This window comes from Pezoporus wallicus, unplaced genomic scaffold, assembly GCF_028554395.1.
Source record: "Pezoporus wallicus isolate ANWC-B61680 ecotype Strahan unplaced genomic scaffold, APGP_CSIRO_Pwel_v1 scaffold_6362, whole genome shotgun sequence".
NCBI classification, from domain to species: Eukaryota; Metazoa; Chordata; class Aves; order Psittaciformes; family Psittacidae; genus Pezoporus; species Pezoporus wallicus.
The window spans coordinates 10,060,623-10,080,234 of NW_026637663.1; the positions used below are offsets into that span (position 1 = coordinate 10,060,623).

The 19,612-nt window shown below is 40.2% G+C and overlaps 1 protein-coding gene across 2 annotated transcripts in view; it reads left to right on the forward strand.

Annotated features, from left to right (window-relative positions):
• Window positions 1-208: 208 nt before the first annotated feature.
• SLC35F3 (solute carrier family 35 member F3) overlaps window positions 209-19,612 on the forward strand; it is a 167,160-nt gene continuing 147,756 nt past the window's right edge. For both annotated transcript variants that reach the window (XM_057407055.1, XM_057407058.1), the window contains exons 1-2: window positions 209-358; window positions 634-863. In XM_057407055.1, coding sequence (XP_057263038.1) covers window positions 306-358; window positions 634-863 — 283 coding nt within the window. In that variant the 5' untranslated portion in view covers window positions 209-305. The remainder of the gene's footprint in view (window positions 359-633; window positions 864-19,612) is intronic.

Consider the following 19,612-nt stretch of genomic DNA (forward strand, 5'->3'; position numbering starts at 1 on the left):
TCCCCCTACTGGCGGCCGGCGGCAACGCGCGGGGTGGGGGGCGCGGAGCGCGCCCGGCCCGGCCCCCGCCGCTGGCGCTTCGCAGGCGGCAGCGCCTCGGAGGCGGCAGCGGCAGTAGCCCGGCTCCCTGTCCGCCTCTGCCGCTGGGAGTGAGAGCCAGCCCGGGCATCTTCTGCCACGGCGGCCTCCTCCTACCCGCTCTCTCCTCTCCTTCCTTCTTTTCCACCTCTTCTCCGGCCGGTGAGCGCCGCCGGCTCGCCCCACCGTGAAGTCTGGGCGCCCCCCAGCCATCGCTGCTGCTCCCCATGGGGATCCGGGAGTTCCCCAACGGCTCCTCGCGGGGCAAAGCCGCCACCCTGTGAGTACCGCTGCGGGGCCGGACGGGCGGGGAGGGACGGGGACACCCCACCCCACCTCACCTTACCCCACCTTAGCCGGCGACACCGCCTGCTCGCTCCTGGGGGTCGCTCCGGTGAAGAGCGGCAAGGAAAGTTTGCGGTGCCGCCGTCGCCGGTCTCGCTCACCTGCCGGCGGAGGTCCCGCCGCCAACTTCGCCTCGGGCCGGGGCAGGGCGGCGGCGCTGGCAGCTGCGGTTCCCCGTTCCCCCGCTGACGCCCCTCTCCCGGCCCGCAGCGGCATGCGGCGCTCCCCCGATGTCAGTCCCCGGCGGCTGTCCGACATCAGCCCGCAGCTGCGGCAGCTGAAGTACCTGGTGGTGGACGAGGCCATCAAAGAGGACTTGAAGTGGTCCCGCTCCGTGGAGGACCTCACCAGCGCTTCCGTGGGGCTCACCTCCATTGAGGAGCGGATCCTCCGCATCACCGGCTACTACGGCTACCAGCCCTGGGCCGCCAGCTACAAACGTGAGTCTGCGGCGCGGCCGGGCGTGGGCGGCTGCGGGGAGCGGGACGGGCACCGGGGCTTTGCAGGGGGTCATCCCGACCCGGAGGCGGCTGATGAGTGCGGGTTGGAGGGACTGATCGCTTTGCCCCTGGGAGCAATTCGCCCCATGGGAGTGCTCTCACTCTGCGAAGAATTCCGTGCCCGTGATGCAGTTGCTGGCTCACAGGAGTGGAGTGCTAAAGAATCACGACAGCTAAATTCTGCTGAGAAAATAGGTCAAATATTTGTCTTAGTGTTGCAGACACACTTAGTGATGCTGATTACAATGTTTGTGACAGCTGTGTAAAAGCCCCAGTGCATTCATGCACATACCGTTTTCACAGGTAATGAGTTCAGAGCATCTTTCTGTTGTTTTAGGGGTCAGATTTTCACAGCACTTGATCTGAATATTATGCGTTTTCTTATGTCAAGTGGAACTGTTCCTTCCCTATGCTTGCACTTGAGAAACTTCCTATGGTATCAATATGAAGAGAGACAGTGGAGCTGTATTCCTCCACATGATTTACAAAGGAAGTGATACCTTGATTGGCTGTAATATATCAACTAGTACATTTGTGTGTAATGCTCGCTCTTGCCCGTCATTAATTGCCACAATGGCAGCTGCATGAATTAACAAGTTAGAAGTGCAATTTACCAATTAACTGAAGCATTAAAATATTTTGGTTGTCTTAATGTCGTTTGCAGCATCACATGGGGGTTTTGCTGTGAGGATTCTGCTGTAACAGAAATAATTGCTTTGCAAGGAAGACTGGCTCTGATAAAGTGTTTTTATGTTGTTCTTTCTATTTAGTGTAAGCATTCTGAAATACTCTTGGATTATCTGTTTGTCAGTGTGCTTATAAGGGAAGAAAATGATACAAGAAAGCATGGTACACAGTACTAGTTCAGTTTTTCTGTGAAGAGCAACTCCTGGTTGCTTGATAATAGGACTTTACTAGTAAATATTCTAAGACTTCTTCTCTAAGAGCCTTTTTATTTTTTTTTCCTTTTTTTTTGATTGCAGTTATGGCAGAAATATCTGTTATTTGCTACTTTACTCACAGGAAATATGGGATTTCTCTGAGAGCAATTCCATTGCCTGGATTGGGACCATTCTTGAGAGTAATGCTTATTCAGGTCAGTTTTCAGGATCAGTTCATATGCTGATGCCAGACTGAGTTGGATTTTAGTGCTTCTGTCTGAAAGAGTGACTAACAACCCAGCTGAAGTCGCACTGAGCTGCTATGGCTGAACTTTCTGAAATAATAAAGGTCATGCTGGCTGCTCAATTATATCCTATTTGTTGAAATTTATAACTGTGTCTGAAAAAGTTAATTGCAAGCTTAAGCCTGCTATTCTAGTTGTATTTTCCTCTCATAACTTGTTCTGAATAACCAAATTACATACTTGAGTTGTAATGGTGGGGGATAAATATACAAAGTGTCTGAGTTGCATAAATGTGTGTCTAAGAATAATAGGTTATGTGAAGTTATTGCCAATTTAAAATCTGACTTGCTATGAATGCAGAAGAGGACACTGAAGAAAAGATCCATCTCTCTAGCTGGGATAATAAGGCATGGCTTAAGCAAAGCTGTGTTGGTCTGCATCACCTGAATAGCTGGCTGAATGCATGTAAATGGGGTAGATCATCAAAAGTGGGAAAGTCGAGTCTGTGACAGCTACTTTGAAACCTCTTGGAATGCTCCTTCAAGCTGGGCTTAAGCCCAGTTTTGGGGTGTGGACTTTCTGTGTGACTTCCCAGTTAGAAATTGTCTCAAGAAGTGTAAACAAACAATTTGTATTAAGTTCAGATTGCACCCTGGGTACTTCTTGTTATCTTATTGTGTATGCCTGTAGACATTTAGGTGTTGCTGGCGCTATGAGTGCAATTACAGTACGCATTAACAATGGACCTACTTTCTGGAAAGTAAGTCTGCAGTCTAGCCTGATCTAGAGTTGGTCTCTCTCAGTGACATTCTTTTTATTGTAACTAAATCACCTGTAGGGCAAGATCTGGTTTGTTGTGTTTTTTTTTCGCACGGAAGTGTATTTCTTTCATACTTTCTGTAGACTGTTTATATATATATGTATGTGTGTATGTATCTGTGCATGTATGTATAAAATTGTTGGAGACATTCAGGACATTTTTTGAGGTTTTTTTTTAACAAAACTCCATGATAGAAACTACCAGAGGTAATCAGAGATAGTGTTGACCCCATGCCATGACATCAAAATTTCTTGGAGACTAGTTTTGCAGTGATGAAAACTTGAGCGTTTTAAACATATTGGGATACCTCAAGCTTATGTAGCAAGTCCAGTGTTTAATATACTTATAAATTAGATGGAAAGAGAGGAGAAAGAAGTGAAAATCTGCTAAAGACATAAACTGATATGGATTGGACAGAATGAGAAAGGACTCATCATTACTCAAGAGAGACCTGACCCAGCAAGGTGAATAGGCCAGATGTCAACAGATTACATTCAATTATTACAAATAAAAGCCTCATCTTTCCTGAGAATGCTGAAATTACCTGCAGAATTTCACATTATCACATCAGCTGCTAAGAGGGAATAGCTTGTGACTGTATGCAGCTCAGGGAAGACCTCTGCTGTTTGACTGCACTTGCAAACTAGATTTTAGGAACTGGAATAATGTAACATACTGCCTGCGTTACGATGCCTTCAAAGAATTTAGTGGTACAGTCTAGTGAAATACTGTGTAATATTGGTTGTCTTTCAAAAAAAGATTACAGAAGGCTCTGGGATGAGTAAGGAGAAAGAGTACAGGCATTCTATAAAGAATCTCAGGAGTTTGGTTGTCTACCTTAAAGAGGTTGAAACAAAAGTATGGAAGGTACTGGCACATATTGCTCAGGCAGATAGAGGGTTTTCCTTCTTATTGTGTCGTAAGAGAAAAACAGGTGGACAGTCAGTGAAGGTGAAAAGCTGTTAATTAAAAACTGATGGAAAAAGAAACAGTTTTTAAGAAAGCATGCAATTTGTTCTTGAGATTGGGAATTCAAGGGCTTGTATTTGACAGCAGTGACTGTAATAAATTGGGAACATACTAGAGAGAATATTCAGAATTATTCAGAAAATTATTCAGAATTCAAAACGTCATTATTCAGAATTCAAAACATCATTATTAAGAATTAGGCTGGGAGGGGGCTGATTTCTTGAGGGTTTGTTTTGCTTCTCTCTGTAGCATGTGCCTACCTTTAGAAAGAGTGATAGGGTTGTGTTTAGTCTGATCCAATCTGGCAGTTCTTGTTTTTCTGAAATTCTAACTATTGATTTTCAGGGTAACTAATTATGTGAATAACTGCTCTCCAGTCTAAATCCAATATTCGTATTTGTCCCATGGGGACTATTCTGCAGCATCTGATTTGATTTCTGAAATGCAAAGGCAGAGGAGAAGAAACACATATTAAGGTGCAGTCAGATTGTAGAGTCATACTCTGATGCAGCTACATTAATAGGAGAGCTTAACATTTGTGAAATCCTAGTTATCAACAAGAGGTATTGACTTTTAATTTTTTTTTAATTAACACATAGGGATGAAAGAACTTAATTAAAAAGCAAAGCAAAAATAAACAACAAAAAATAACCAAACATGAAACCCCACAAAAAGGCTGATCACTGTAGATCCCAGTGACAGCCTTTGTTTTTGCATGGAAAGGAAACCATTATTAAGGCTGTATTAGGAGTGCTGTTCTCTTCCATGAAGGTTAAGTAAATTATCATGATTTCTGCCTCTAAAAGCTTGTGACTTCAGTTTAATAGCAGAGACAAGTTTGGAGGTGAACAGACATATGTAAGTTTCCATTTCATGCCATTATCAGAAGGACTTAGATTTCTAAATATTTTTAGAAATACAGATGTCACTAAACTTTTGAATTGTCTTGCTGATCAGTATGGAAGACCTGTCTATTTTAATTATTGTAGCAAGTGGTAGGGCCCTTGTTTCCACACGAAATGTGCACAGCTAGCACCTTTGCAAAACGTTCATTTTTCTCTACATTAACTAGGTCTATTTTGCAGTGATTCAATATCTCAGTCTGTCATTATGTGATTAGTATTTTAAAGACATTCATGTGGGCTTGAGCCAACTATCCCTTTTTTACAAACTTTGCCTCTTCCTACAGATCACCTGCTTCTACTCCTTTTTTAAGAATAGGATTTTTCTTCTAAACAGGCACTTTGAAGTACCTGTAGCATGTGTTCTTACACAATACAGTCTTGTTATGGATAAATCAGGATTACATGGGTCCCTCCCTCCTTTTAGATGCCCAAGAGACCACCTGGCCTCTCACTTTTATTCACTTACTTTCTTTGTGTGCATACAGATGTTACTCTACCTGCAGAAAAAATACTTTTAAATCCTCTCAGTTCTATTTATTTCATAAGAATTGACCACGGTCTGTGGCACAGCTTGTGAACATGCATTTCTATGAGACTTTGACCTTATGAATAATTCCAGGTTGTTCCAGTGATGACTTCTAAGTTGGCATATTGTTGCTCAGGTGAAAGGGAAAGATGGTGTCCAATAACTGAAGTTCACTGCCTTTTCTCCTCCTTGCTACTTTAAACGTTAGCTTCCTATTTTTAATGTTTCTTCATAGTGATTTCAACTGTAATAAAATAAACCCAACAGTTGTAATGTCCAGAATTTCAATGTAGTACTTATCCGGCATGTCACATAGTAGGTCTTGACCTGGACATGGAATTTAAGTGCCATCACCAATACAAGTAATATATTGGAACACACTAGCTTACAAATACCCTGGGCATTGCTCAGAAAGCATAATTGTCTGAGTATGAAAATGCCCCAGTGACTGAACTTTGATGGCCCTTCAAGGTAGTAAGTCAGTGTTGGTTTTAGCTAATTAAAAGTATGAACATTGTACCCTTGTAAATGTTGAAGCATCAGTTATACAGCTAAAGATGAGTGTTTCCAGCTGATCTTTGGTGTTCCTTCTTGTGATCTGCTTTTAATGTGTCATTGAATGCTGTAAGTTTCACACTGACTAAAAGCTAATCCAGTGGGGATATGAATCAGGGTAAAATTATTAATGCTTGAAATTGGTGCAAATTTGCATATTTGCATCCTAGCAAGAATTTAACTTATCTTTTTGAGGTGATATACAGGAATCTTCAGAAGTTGAAAGGCAGAAATTGAAGAGTATTGGTTTCCCCAGGAAAGCCATTTTCAGGCCAGATGTAAGCAATTAATTTAAAACTGATTACTTGCTTTCCAATACAGAAATACTGAATGTAATGCTGCTATAACTAATGCAAGACTTGGTGGTGTTCATGTTGCTGCTCCTGTGGTCAAACGATCCTCTTGCAAAGTGCGAATCTTGCTTTTCAGCTGAACACATGGAGTAATCTCTAGATGTTTTATTCTGAGAGAGAAACGTGGATAGCTACCCATTGTCCATTTATAGGTCAACCCCCGTTCTTGCCCTCCACTCCCCAAAACTTAGAAGACAAGTGAAAATATATGCCTGATTAACAGGCCTGATTATTTTTTTTTCATGCTTTTCATTGGCAATACTAACATAACTAAGTGTTATGCTAACAAGAACAGCTAAGAAAACATGGTATCTCTGTCGTGGTTTAAACCCAGTCAGGTAACTCGTTCACTCACACCCCCCCCCCCCTTCTTTCCCTCCCCCTACTCCCGGAGGGACGGAGAGGAGAATCGAAAAGAATGCAACTCCCACGGGTTGAGATAAGAACAGTTTAGTAACTAAGGCATAACACAAATCACTACTGCTACCACCAATGATAATAATGATAAAGGAAATAACAAGGGAAGAGAATACAACACCTCAGCACCAGCCGACCGATAACTTGCCCCCCCTCAGCCCGACCAAGCACCGACCGATACCTCCTCCAACCCTGCCATCTCCCAGCCCTTCCGGCTCACTCCCAGTTACATCCTGGGCATGACGTGCTGTGGTATGAAATACCTCTTTGGTCAGTTTGGGTCAGGTGTCCTGTCTCTGCTTCCTCCTGGCTTCCCCTCCTCCCTGGCAGAGCATGAGGCTCACAAAGTCCTTGGCCAAACCAAAACATCGCTATCAGCTCTGTTCCCGAGCCAAAAGTCAAAACACTGCACTGCACCAGCTACCAAGGAGGAGAAACATGACTGCTACTGCTGAACCCAGGACATATCTCCTACAGGTGAAATAAAGCAATGGCAATGAATTGCATAGCAGAATTGAAAGTTCTGTAGCATTATTGTTTCACACATCAGCTATAATTGTCTGCTGCAACATAAACTTGCGTATGGTTGTACACAAACCAGGGACACTACTGATTTACATCCACAGGACAGCTCACACAGCAACTTGTAAAGACATTTCCCTGTATACTCATTGTAACAGGAGAGCTGTCCCCAGAAACAGTCTCTTAAAATTTTTCAGAGACCTAATCATAAACCTGCAGCGGATGTCCCAGGATATTACAGGAGACTTTTCTCAATGGAAAAGGAACCCATTGGCCCCTGTGGGCTTCAACCCTGGCTGGTCTTGCAACTGAGAATGAGTATGGAGTAGCACAATCTGGCCATGGGAGACAGTGCAGAGGAGTACAGGTTTGGAATACTAGTCAGCTGCAAAGGTACCTTATGAATATTTAAAGAAATAGGGAAATTGAAATACAGCCAGCCTTTCAGAAGTTTCTTTTTCAAGACAATTCCAATGGAGAAGAGACATGAGAGTTCTTTGGCTTTTGGCAGGTGGAAAGAAAAGTATTTTTTGGACAATGTTAAGCAGTAAACCTGGTTCCTGTTGAATGCAGAGCCTCATTAATTACAAATTTTAAGTTTTAAATTGCTTGCTGGGAAGCCAAGCAAATTGTGATTTAAACTGCTGTGCTAAACATTTTGAATTTTTGGGTAAATATTTAGTAAATTATGTTTAGTGAACATTTAGTAACTTGTTTACTAAACAAATTAACCGTGTAGGCTTAAGTAACCACCACTTTTAACTAGGCAGCTGGTGAAGTATTTTATAGTTTGTGTCTAGTTTTCACAGAGAAAAGAAACTAAAAATAACCACCTAGAAATAGTCTCTCTTTTTTTGTTGTTTGTTTCCCGTTTAAACGAATTAATTGGTTGCTTTCAACTTTCTTTTTGTCAGTGCAGCTTTAATCTGCTGTACACCATTTATGCAAAACAGTCCATGGGACAGCAATTAGGGGTTTGTTGGATTCCAGCATTTATTTTATGTCCTTCACAAACTTTATCATTGAATGTTTTTGTTTTGGGAGAATATACCACCAAAATCTCTATAGTGAAAATCTACTCTTAAAGTTAGTTGTATGACCTTATAAAGCCAGGGCCCATGTTAACAGTTTTGAAGGAGAGTGTTACCTAGCATTTGAGACTCCTTTCACTGGGGAGCTGTATTGGGTTTTTTTTTAAATAGAAATGTGAATGTGTTCACTAATCAATGCATTGAATCCATAAGAATGGATTGTGGCTAAACCCACAAATTACTCTGTATTGATAAGGAATAATGAGGAAGCAAGCTTAGAGACTATCAAGAATTATGAACAAACGCTTATTTTTAGAACTATCTTTATTGTAGGCCCTTCATCAGGGTAAATTTCTGTAATACTTCTGGAGCGTACTGTGTGGTGCATATTTGCAACTTAAATCAATGATTTGCTTAATAAGAGCAATTAGTTGCATAAGATAATGCATTGGAATCTGACTTCAAAGTCTGCTGGTCTATGGTAATATCAGATGCTGTTGTGTAACTGTAGTATTACTGAAACACTGAGCCACAAAAGGACAAAGACTCATGATCCCAGATGTTTGTCCCTCTTGAAATTGCTTAGTGCATCACCAGCAAAGCTCATTTGCCTAATAGCTAATTTTACCAAGTTCTGATTCATGTCAGGGCTATCTTCAAAGTGAGGTTTTGTTCCCCAATTTCTCTATAATGTAATAAGGTGCTTGTGTTTCATATTCCTGGTGCAAATCAAAAGCTGCTGATAATTGATGCCATCTACTTGAGGTCAAATAAGCGTCTAGATAAAGAGAGGGTTGGAAAAGTTACTTACAGGCAACTTTAGCCCTTTGCCAAAATGGCCTTTTCTGGAGCAACTGAGGTTGTAGTTCTGCTTCTTTCTTTCTTATGGAAGCCGAAGCCACATGCTTTCCACTGTCACTAGTGAATTATGACTACTCTGAGAACAGTAATATAATGAGCATTTATGTCTGGAGAAAGAAATTTATCTGCAAATCATGGTTTCTACCTAGGGAGTAGCTAGACATAGGATCATAAAATGGTTAGGGCTGGAAAGGACCTTAAAGATCATCTAGGTCAAACCCCCATGCCATGGGCAGGGACACGTTCCACTAGACCAGGTTGCTCAAAGCCCCATCCAACCTGGCCTTGCACACTCCACGGATGGGGCATCCACAACTTTTCTGGACAATCTGTGCCAGAACCTCACCACCCTCACAATAGAGGACTTTTCCTAATATCTAAATTCCCCCTCTGTCAGTTTAAAACCATTTCCCCTTTTTCTACCCCTACATGCCCTTGTAAAAATTTCCTCTGCAGGTTTCTTGTAGGGCCTCCACACTGGAAGTGCTACCAAGTACAGGAAGGCTACTGTAAGGTCTCCCCTGAGCCTTCTGCAGGCTGAACAATCCCAATTCTCTCAGCCTGTCTTCATAGGAGAGGTGCTCCAGTCTTCTGATCATCTTTGTGGCCCTACTCTGGACCCACTCCAACAGGTCAACATCCTTCTTATACTGAGGGCCACAGAGCTGGATACAGTTCTCCACGTGAAGCCTCACAAGAGTGGAGTAGAGGGGGAGAATCACCTCCCTTCACACGCTCAAAGGTCATGCTCCTTTTGATGCAGCCCAGGATACGGTTGGCTTTCTGGGATGCAAGCGCACACTGAAGCTGGCTCATGTTGAGCTTCTTGTCAATCAACACGCCCAAGTCCTTCTCCACAGGGCTGCTCTGAATCTCTTCTCTGCCCAACCTGTAGCTGTGCCTGGGATTGCTCCGACCCAGGTGTAGGACCTTGCACTTGGTACGGTTAAATTTCATGAGGTTGGCATCAGCTCACCTCTCAAGCGTGTCCAAGTCCCTCTGGATGGCATTCCTTCCCTCCAGCCTATCAACCAAACCACACAGCTTGGTGTCATCGGCAAACTTGCTGAGGGTGCACTCAATCCCACTGTCCATGACTGTCTATGTGGCTGATAAAGATGTTAAACAGTGCCAGTGCAATAATGATCCCTGAGGAACTTGATACTTGTTCCACTTGTCACTGGTCTCCATGTTCCCCATCAAGCCCTCCTTGTTGGTGAGAGCAAGGTCCAGCATAGCCTTCATGCCATATATCTTATTGTGGAACCTGTTTCCCTGAGCAGTTTTGATTACCTGATTATCTTCACTTAGCATATTATTTCATTCCTCGCACATTTGTGGAAGAAAAAACATACTGTGATTGATGGAAGGCCACAGAGAAACATTTATGAACCACTCCTTGAAACATGCCGTAGATAGGAGGCATGTGGGGGTGGTGTTCCCTGATTTAATCTTCTTTAAACTTTGTCAAGCTTGTGCTGCACTCAGCCAGATCCCCTTATAAAAAAGTGCATCTAAGTGGTTTCAAACACCTCTATTTTTCTCTTGAACTTGATGGCCTTGTGATGTTCATTTTTGTACCAAATATGCCTTATTTTGCTTCCTGTCATTTTGTTTTCATGAGTGTACCCGGCAAATGTAAGAATTGGGCTTTTTTTTTTTTGTTTTCCCTGAGAAAAGCTATTTCACAAGTGTAAGAATTTAGGTGGCCTCACATTTAGAAAAATAAGGATTAGCCAACAGCATGTGTTAACTCAGCAAGCCAGTCATAAGAGGCAAGGAAATTTGAAGTTTCTTTGAGTTTCTCCAAGACAAGGGCCTGGAACTGGCTCCTAGTAAAATAACAAGTTCCTGATCTTGCAATTAAATATACTTTTTGCTGTGCTGTAACTGGTCCCCATGCGATAGTTTGTGAAAAGGGGCCTTATGTGTCTAAAGGCAGCAACCATTTTTTCAGTTTTGAACAGTGGTGCAAAGTTCTGCTAGTCCCACTGCAATATAAATGATAGGTGGGAGAGGTAATCTGATAGTGACAACCCAAAGAGTTCTATCATATTTTTCTTTACATTTATATTAGAAATAGCACAGATTGGACACTTTTCTTCATTATCTTTTCTTCACACCAGCTATAAGGTACCAAAGTAGCATGAAAGAGGAGCTTGTACACTGTTCATGTATGCTAGAGAAGGCAAAGTCATTTGATTCTTAAACTAGTAGTTGTGCTGTTTGTGAGCCCTGTAGCAGTCTGAGGGCTCTGCCTCATCCAGAGTATCTTGCTTCAGCTTTGCCAGATCTATGCAGTTGGTATGAACAGAGAACAGGCTTGTGCTCAGATGGGAAGTGAACAGAGAATCTGCCTCTTCAGAGATAGTGTGCTTCTGTGGGGATGATGATGTTTTCTTCATGGTCATGTCCTGAAAGCCTGGAGTTGACTTTTTCAAACAGTAACTTGTATCCAGACAATGTGGTTTATTGGGTGTTCTGTAGGGATTATCTGCTTGCCAGTTTTTGCCCTAGCTGAAATACTCAGTGTCAGGATTAACATCAACCATGCAGTGTTTACACCATGAAACAGGAAACACATCTTCATGGCTTTATGATTCTGTTGGCTCTCGTTCGCACTTTATGCAATGTCTTTTGAAAGCTTTCAGACTGATTCAATAAAATATGCAGCCATCTGTACTAGTATTTGTTTGGGCAAACTGAAATGATAATATTCTTATGGAAATCATGTTTAATTTTCCAGTTTAGACATTAGCCACTGCTTATGGTTTTGGGTAGCACTTTCCATGGAACAGAAATGAATAATAGAAAACATATTGTTCCTTGTATTTTTGCTGAAATTATTTTTTGCTGTATAGCATTTAGCTTTACAGTGTACCACTAGCCTGCTAACTTCTCAGTTGTGGATTTTTCTTCCTTTCAGAAACAGGCATTTATAAATCAAAAATATGTTTAGGCTTGATTTTCAGAGGCTAGTTAAAGAGAAGAAATTACAAATTGATATAAAAGTAGAAAAAGGCAACAAATGAAACCCTGAGAGTCAGTAGAGCCATGGAAAAATGTCTGTAATCAAAGTTAGGAGTTTGGACCACTTTCAAGTTGAGCAAGAGGAGTGAGAAAAGGTCAGAAAAGGCTTTTTTTTTCCTACAGATTTGGCTTCCTGATGCTTATACGTGTGTGGGGACTACAGGCCTCTGTTTTTAAGGACTTCTATTTCAGCTATTTCTTACATGCATTGCCAATTTACAGACACTGTAATTTAGGAACTCGGGTATTATTCAAGCCAGAGATTATGCCCAGACAAAGTGAATTATGGTGCAAACAGGAGTTCAGAAACAGTTTAAGGTGTCTCTATAGCCATGGGAGTGAAGGTGGGTCTTGAGAATGAACGTAAGCCCACATTTAATTAGTATTGTAAGTATATTGTGGGACCCCGGCATCCAGCCACGTGAACGTGAACCTTCTTCCAGTATGTAGGGTTTATAGCCCTTTTTCCAAAGATTCTCTTTTTCAGTCTGGGAAAATGCATGAGTTTGAATGAAAAACAAGATTAAAATGTTGGAATAGAGCTGCTGTATGCATTGCTTCATGGACTTCAGGAGGCTATCTGACTCCTGGATGGTTTCTTCAGCTTGTCAAGTTACCCTGGGAGAATACATGAAGAGTGCAAAAGGACATCTTAAATCTCATCTTAAATCACTGCGTTCCCACAGTTGTATGACAGTGCACTGTAAAATGTAACCTCTGGTTCCTGCTCATAAAATTATTTCTCAGTCTTTGGGAAATATTATTTAAAATACAACTTATTTAATAAACAACTCCTTTATTTGTTTTTCTTGTTTCAAATGCAAAAAGAAAATGTAGTACCTTTTGTTGTTTCAAACTTTACATCTTAGTAATATGTGGTTCAGTTTCTATAGGAAATTCTTTGACTTTTGCAAATAGTTACTTCAAGAGGTAGAGGGCTGTATATGTGTTCTGACTTCATACAGGCTGAATGGTTTTGTGTTCTATAATATTTCTCCAAATGGAAACAAAGATGGGCAGTAAATCATAGAAGCATAACAGGTATATTCTTTGTAGAAAAATGTATGGACAAAACCCATGTCTTGAATCTTGTATTGGGAGCAATACTTTGGACCTTTTGTTTCTGGTATGTGCATAATAGAAGTTGAATCTCACTGGAAATAATTCTGGCAAACAATATTAGTCATTCTGTATTTCTAGAAAACTCAGAAAATGAACAGATTTTTGCCTCGCATCTTTATAGGTATCTTTGCTATTCATGTTACTTTAAAATGGCATTCATATACCAGACAGTGTTTTCTTTCTGCATGTCAGATTCTTTTACATCCTACAATAACACTTCTCTAAAAGCACAGTATCTCTTCTACATAATAAAAATACGTTGGAAGCGGGAATGATACCAGAATCTCAAGAGTGTAAGCCTAGACTCTCTTATGACTCCCTAAGTACTTCTCATGTCTTGATGACTTTATTGAACAAAGGAAGCTGGGAAATGCATCTCCAGTAGAGCACTTCTTGGTCAAAGTAATGTATTATTCAGCTCAGCAGTCAAAATAATGTTGCAAATAGGAGAGAATTAGAAGAGGTGTTGGAATGAACCCCGACTCCAATCAAGCCCATGGCACTTTTGTCAGTAACTTCAGTCAAGCCAGGTTTCACCCCCCGGGCTTAAATCTTTGAGTTTGCCTTTTAAACAGGCTTCCTGCTTTATATGCTGAACATCTGTTCCTAAGGCAACTGCATCCAATTACACCTACCCATAAATGGTCTTTATTATATGTTCCTGAGCACTATTGAGGAGCTCCATTTAAATTACAGAAGAATTATTTCTTTTAATAGATGTGCAGTTTTAATTTTCTTTCATCTTCAACTTGGTATTTAATTAGTACTTAATAGTTTGTCCCAACACGGGTAGAAAGCATCTACAACAATTGAGAAGAGACCATGCTTTCTTCCCATTGCCTAGAAAACTGACCACTCGGAGCCCAGGTGCTGAAAGGAGAAAACATACGTACAGTCATTTGCAGTTTTAGGTTAGGAGATAAGGATTGAGACGTCTAACAGGGCATGCTAATTGAAGCACTGGGATAGGAGGCGAAGGTCCTCAAAGAGGTCTGTTACCAGCAAGAAATAAAAAATTCTTTAGCACAAAGTCCCTGATTTTTGCTATATGCCAAACCATTGTTCATGTCTTTTCGCTTCATGTGAGGACAAAGAATCCACCTAAACTAGTATGGGGGACGCTGAATGGATCTGAGGCAGGAGCCTTTTAAAACAATAACACAAAGGCATTCTATTTCATCATTTGTATAACTTGGAAGCTAGTTAGGATTTGACAGCCCTCATTCAGTCAGCTGAGGAATAAGAACATAAAAAAAGAGACTCTTTGCAAATATGGACAAAGGATGGTGTGCAGTGGGATGGGATCACGGGGTTCATCAAGAAATATGAAATGCTAAAGATGTTGTACATGCAACTCTAGGGTTTTTTTTTATTGTTGTCAAACTATCCCACCACAGGGCCCTGTGAGTGATGTATGGGATGCAGCTTGGAGAAACTCCCAGGTAAAATTTTAAATCCATCTAATGAAACTGGTTGACTGGATTAGTGCATTAACCTCTTTTTATTTTCAAAGTCTGGAATCATTCAGTCTTAATGTTGGTAAAACTCTGATAGAAGCGAAGAGGAGTTTTGCCCAACTAAAACCAGCAGTTAATGGTGTGAAGGAATACTGCAGTCCTGAAGGGAAGTGAGGGTTCTGGTCTGTGTTTGTAAGAGGTCTACGAAAGCTGTGCTGTTTGGCAGTCTTGGACGCTCATAAACCTCCAGAGACTACCAGGAGTAAACTAACCAGAGTATTTTTACAAACACAACATGCTATCACAAGGCCAGCATCTCTTTTTCTGTTCTAATGCTTTCTGCACTTTTCAAATGCAAGTGCAGACTGGATCTGGTCCCAGCATCCAGCTGAGAGCATACCTGTTGTAGCTATCTGGTGATGTAAAGACATATAGTAAATTCACTTCTAGCTAAGAGCATTTGCCCTGGAAATGTCTAGTGAATTCCTTTGTTTACTTCACTTTTTTTCCATGCAGAAAGCGAGTAGACGGTAAGTATTTGTGATCCTCCAATTATTTATAAGAAAAGGATCATGCTTATTTATGCTAGGTGAGGACAACATGAGAGCAATGAAACTAGCTTTCATTCTGCAGCAGTTCAAAATAGGAGGAGGTAAAACAATCTCAGATGTTGAGACAATTTGGATCTTGAAACACATTTTCGGGAGGAGGCTTATAGAACCTTAGCCAAAGTTGTAGGAATTAGTCTGGAGTAGTAAGAGGGATGTAGATAAAGAGATTAAATATTAGTTAATACCTTGGATATTAACTGCTCCAGCTGAATTTCTGTGCATCAACACATTGCAGAAAGGCTTCTTTCACTTGAGATATATAGCTCTCAGCTAGTACAAGGTTAAACCAGTTGCACTGTAATCTGCTTTGTGTAACAGCAGCTAATTTTATTAAAAGAAAATTAATCATATAAATCTGGGTTCAGTGTTGAAAATGGAAAATTTCTCTGACAATAACCAGCCTTGCAGTTCCTGATCTTTCTTGCTTCTTTGTTGCTGTTGATATGTTTCTAATAGGCTGAATTATTCTGTCATCTCCTAAAGATGGTTTCATTACATTTTTTTTCTTTTTTTTAGGGTTAAAAATAGAGCAGTTCTCAACCATTCCCTACTTTAAATAGTATTTCTCCAATAGTTTTGCATTTATAAGCTTTGGGGACTAGCTAACAAATGAAGTTTAATCCTTACAGTAATTGCTGTAAGGTAGTGCTTCAAGCTTGTTGGTATTAAAGAGTCATTTTTACAATGCCTTTAATCATGTGCTTTAACTTTTGGTCAGCCCTGAAGTGGTCAGGCAGTTGGACTAGGTAATTATTGTAGGTCCGTTCCAACTGAAACTATTCTATTATACTCTTCATCCCTCTCATCATTTTTATAATTTTAATGTTAGAACATTAAAATATTAAGGACCTGTATAATAATGAAAATAATAACTGAAAATGCCCATGGCTGTAAGTAAAGTCATGCATCTGTTTACAAAAAATTGAAAGATAGGTCTTCAATGGTTTTTATTGAGTTAAATAATCAGGGAGCTATAGTTCCATGGAAATATTTCTGCAACTATTTGATACACAAATTTCAAGCCTGCGGGATTATATATAACTTAAATTGTGCAGTGGCTGTGTGATTAAAATTATCCATTTTTATATATTAACTTTTAGGATGTTAATTATTAGTATTGCCCCAAATAGATGGTTTCTACTGACTGTGTAAATTTTTTTGAAAATACTAATTTAATATTTTTCACAACATAAAATATAATTTTTGTCTATGCAAATTATAGCAATCTAGAAGATTTCATCATTGCTCTTATACATACATTATAAGTCAATCTGTGTGTGAATAAACCAAATAATTTTTCTGTGTAACCAGAAATAATTCCATTCAGTGTCAAAATACTTCAGTTATCCTTTCTAACATAATCATTGATCTCTGTTTTAATTCTTTTCATCAATCTGATCTTGTCGTTTTTCCAGAATGTAATATAATCCAAAGTAATTCACGTCTTGAGCAATTATCTTTAATACAATGGTCTGTCTATAAGGAAACATCCTTCTGTCAGGGTTTCTTCGGAGTTTATTTAATGTAAACTAAAAACTGTATACATTAGTGTTTTGATGGATGCTTGATTTATTTGAGAAAATCTATTTCTCCTGGTAATATTTCTGAGTGACCAATTAAATATTATAGCACCATGTTGTGAAATCGTCTGATAATCTTGTTTGCAAGAAGCACCATTTCCTTAAACATAAAACCCTCTTCAGACCAAGTACACTGTTCATTTTACTTAAGTTGGTTCTGTGCTGATTTCGGTGGAGATAAGTAGTACTTCAGCAGCACAAGCTAGTAGAATCCAGCTTAAAATAAATAGCCTGGAAAGAAGAGTGAAGACAGCTATCAGTTGTAGAGTTTGGGGAAAACAGTGTTAACAGTTTCAAGTATCTATCTGTCCTGAATCCCAAATGCAGCATGTGACAAGAAACTTTAATTACCACATTTTTTTGTGATCAATTTTAACTCTGTGTCAGGTTCTTGGAAATATGAAAAATTTTGTCATGCACAAGTCTTACATAGAGTTGTAGACTATAAGAGACTTACAGTCTTTTACACAGAACCCAAGTCTCTGTGTGTTCTGTATAATCCTCACCTAAGGAACCGTCATCTTTAAGGAGCCACTATTAACTACACATTATTTGCAAGTGATTATCTGTGATTTGAACAAGAAGAATGGAAGGAGAGGGAGAGAAATTAATTTTAGCTACCGGGAAGTAGTTATGTGTGAAGTTGTAACTACTGCTTTCCGTTCTCCAACAACTGCCCTTTTTGTCTGTGTGGTTCTGTAATGAAAATTATGTCCCATGAACATCACGACAAAATACCCTATACAACTTTCATTTTTCTTTTTCCTTCCTAAATTCAAATCACTTCATTGATGTGATGTGCAGTTTGAAGTCCTCTGTGGATATGTTAGCTGATCATCATATACAACTGTAAGCAAATAACCAGTCTTCCTAATCGAATTGCACTGCAATGTGGCTGAGGTAGCCATCTAATGGCCTTCCTGTTGTAGACTTTGACAAGGAAGGGAAATTGGCAAAGGGAAGAAAAGGAAGGGTACCGGTTTTTATTCTTATATCAAACACACCAGTTTTGTCAGTGTGCCAGGTAATAAGTATCAGCCAGCAGTAGTCTGGAAAGCTAGAAGTAATTAAGCTTCAATTACCTAGACTAATTTTCAAGTTCTGTATGGCTGGGCAGAAGACTGAGATCCTCAAAGGTTTTGGTAAGTCTAAGTTCAATTAATTTCAGTGAGAGTTAGATGCTCAAATGTAAAGGCTGCACCTTAGATTCATTCTGCTGCCTCAGTCTTCATTTTCTTGTTAGTGGAGTTTCTAAGGTGTAGCCTGGTATCTGTGATAAAGATGATCATTTGATGTCATTTTCCTCTGAGAGGGACTTTGTTGCCTGATTTGGCACCATGTTTTATCTGTAGCTTGTAGGTCATTCTTTCACCCCAAGCTGTAAGTCGGGTTTGGTTTCATGCTTTATGACAGGATCTGTACAACTCCTGGGCACCAATATAAATATTATGAATATAAGGTCCTGCAGAGGAATATATTTCCAACTCTGTGTGCAGTCAGTCATCTCTAAGAATGAAATGTTAGTAAATTACATTGAAGCTCTCTGCTCCTTTAAGTCAGCTTTTTCTGAAGAGCCTGGGCAAGCTTCTTGGGCCTTCCCTCAGTGCTCCTGCCTGTAAAATATGAAATTGTCAGTTCACAAAGCAAGTAACACATAACTCACCTAAGTTACGGTTTTATTAGTTGCAATGTGCTGAAGCATCCGTGCGCATATATGACAAGGCAATTAAAATATATTTTGGCAGTAACAGAACAACAGAGACAAAATATGGAAATGTAAGGAAAACATTCTGAATCAATTTAGTAAATAAAAAATACAAAGCAGAATAAAACACCAAGTAAACAAGGTTGCTGTGGAAGTGCAAGATTACGTGGGTGGGAATGCCATACTGAGCACTGGATTGCAGGCAGCCAAATTCGCATATGATGTAAGCTCTGTGGAAACTTGTAAGGAAATAAATAGCATAAGACAGATACTGAAGAGTATCAAAGGCAAAGGAGAGTTCATGAAACCTTCAAACAGGTTTGAAGGGCTAGAACTAGGAAGAAAACTAGGTTTCTGCTGAAAATCTAAGAAGTGTCAGGGTTTATGGTATCTTCATACATTTCTCATACACTCATTTAAATAGATTATGAACTCAAACTTTAACACATTAAGTGACTGTACTCCCAACCTGTTTTGTTAAGAGGTGAGTGCTAGCTGGGCTACATCTTAATTGTTGTGTTGTTTCCTGAATAGGCAGAGAGGAGAAAGCAACTTTATCTGAAATAACCAAATCCAAAACCCCAGACAGCCTAGTATCAGTCAGAAATTACCTTTGCCTATAACTACGCAAAAGCTAAAAAGAATGGCAAGAAGAGTCCTTCTAATTAAATATTTCGTTCTCTCTGTACTGTATCCTAAGCATCTATAATAAATAATAATAGTGGCCAGATCTTGGTTATGATCCCCTAACAGTAATGGACGTTAAATTGGTGTTTGAGTATTTCTCTGACTTGAAGATCCTTTGGCCAGCAAACTCAGGCATTCCTGATAAGGGACAGAGAAGAGACAGCTGTTCCACAGAAAACAGATTTTGTGGGCAGGAAAATGAGATACAATTGGATGATCTTTGTACAAGCAGGAAGTCTCTGCATGTTATTTTCTCCTGACATTGTTTAGACTTGCCCAGTCCTGTAGCCATCCAGGATTACATGAATAGGGAGGATGGAGTAACATGTTGATGAGTTCTGTGCCATCTCCAGATGTGCTACATACTGTGAATTTGGCTGAGAAAGGTACCCTTTTTTTCTCCCCCCCCCCC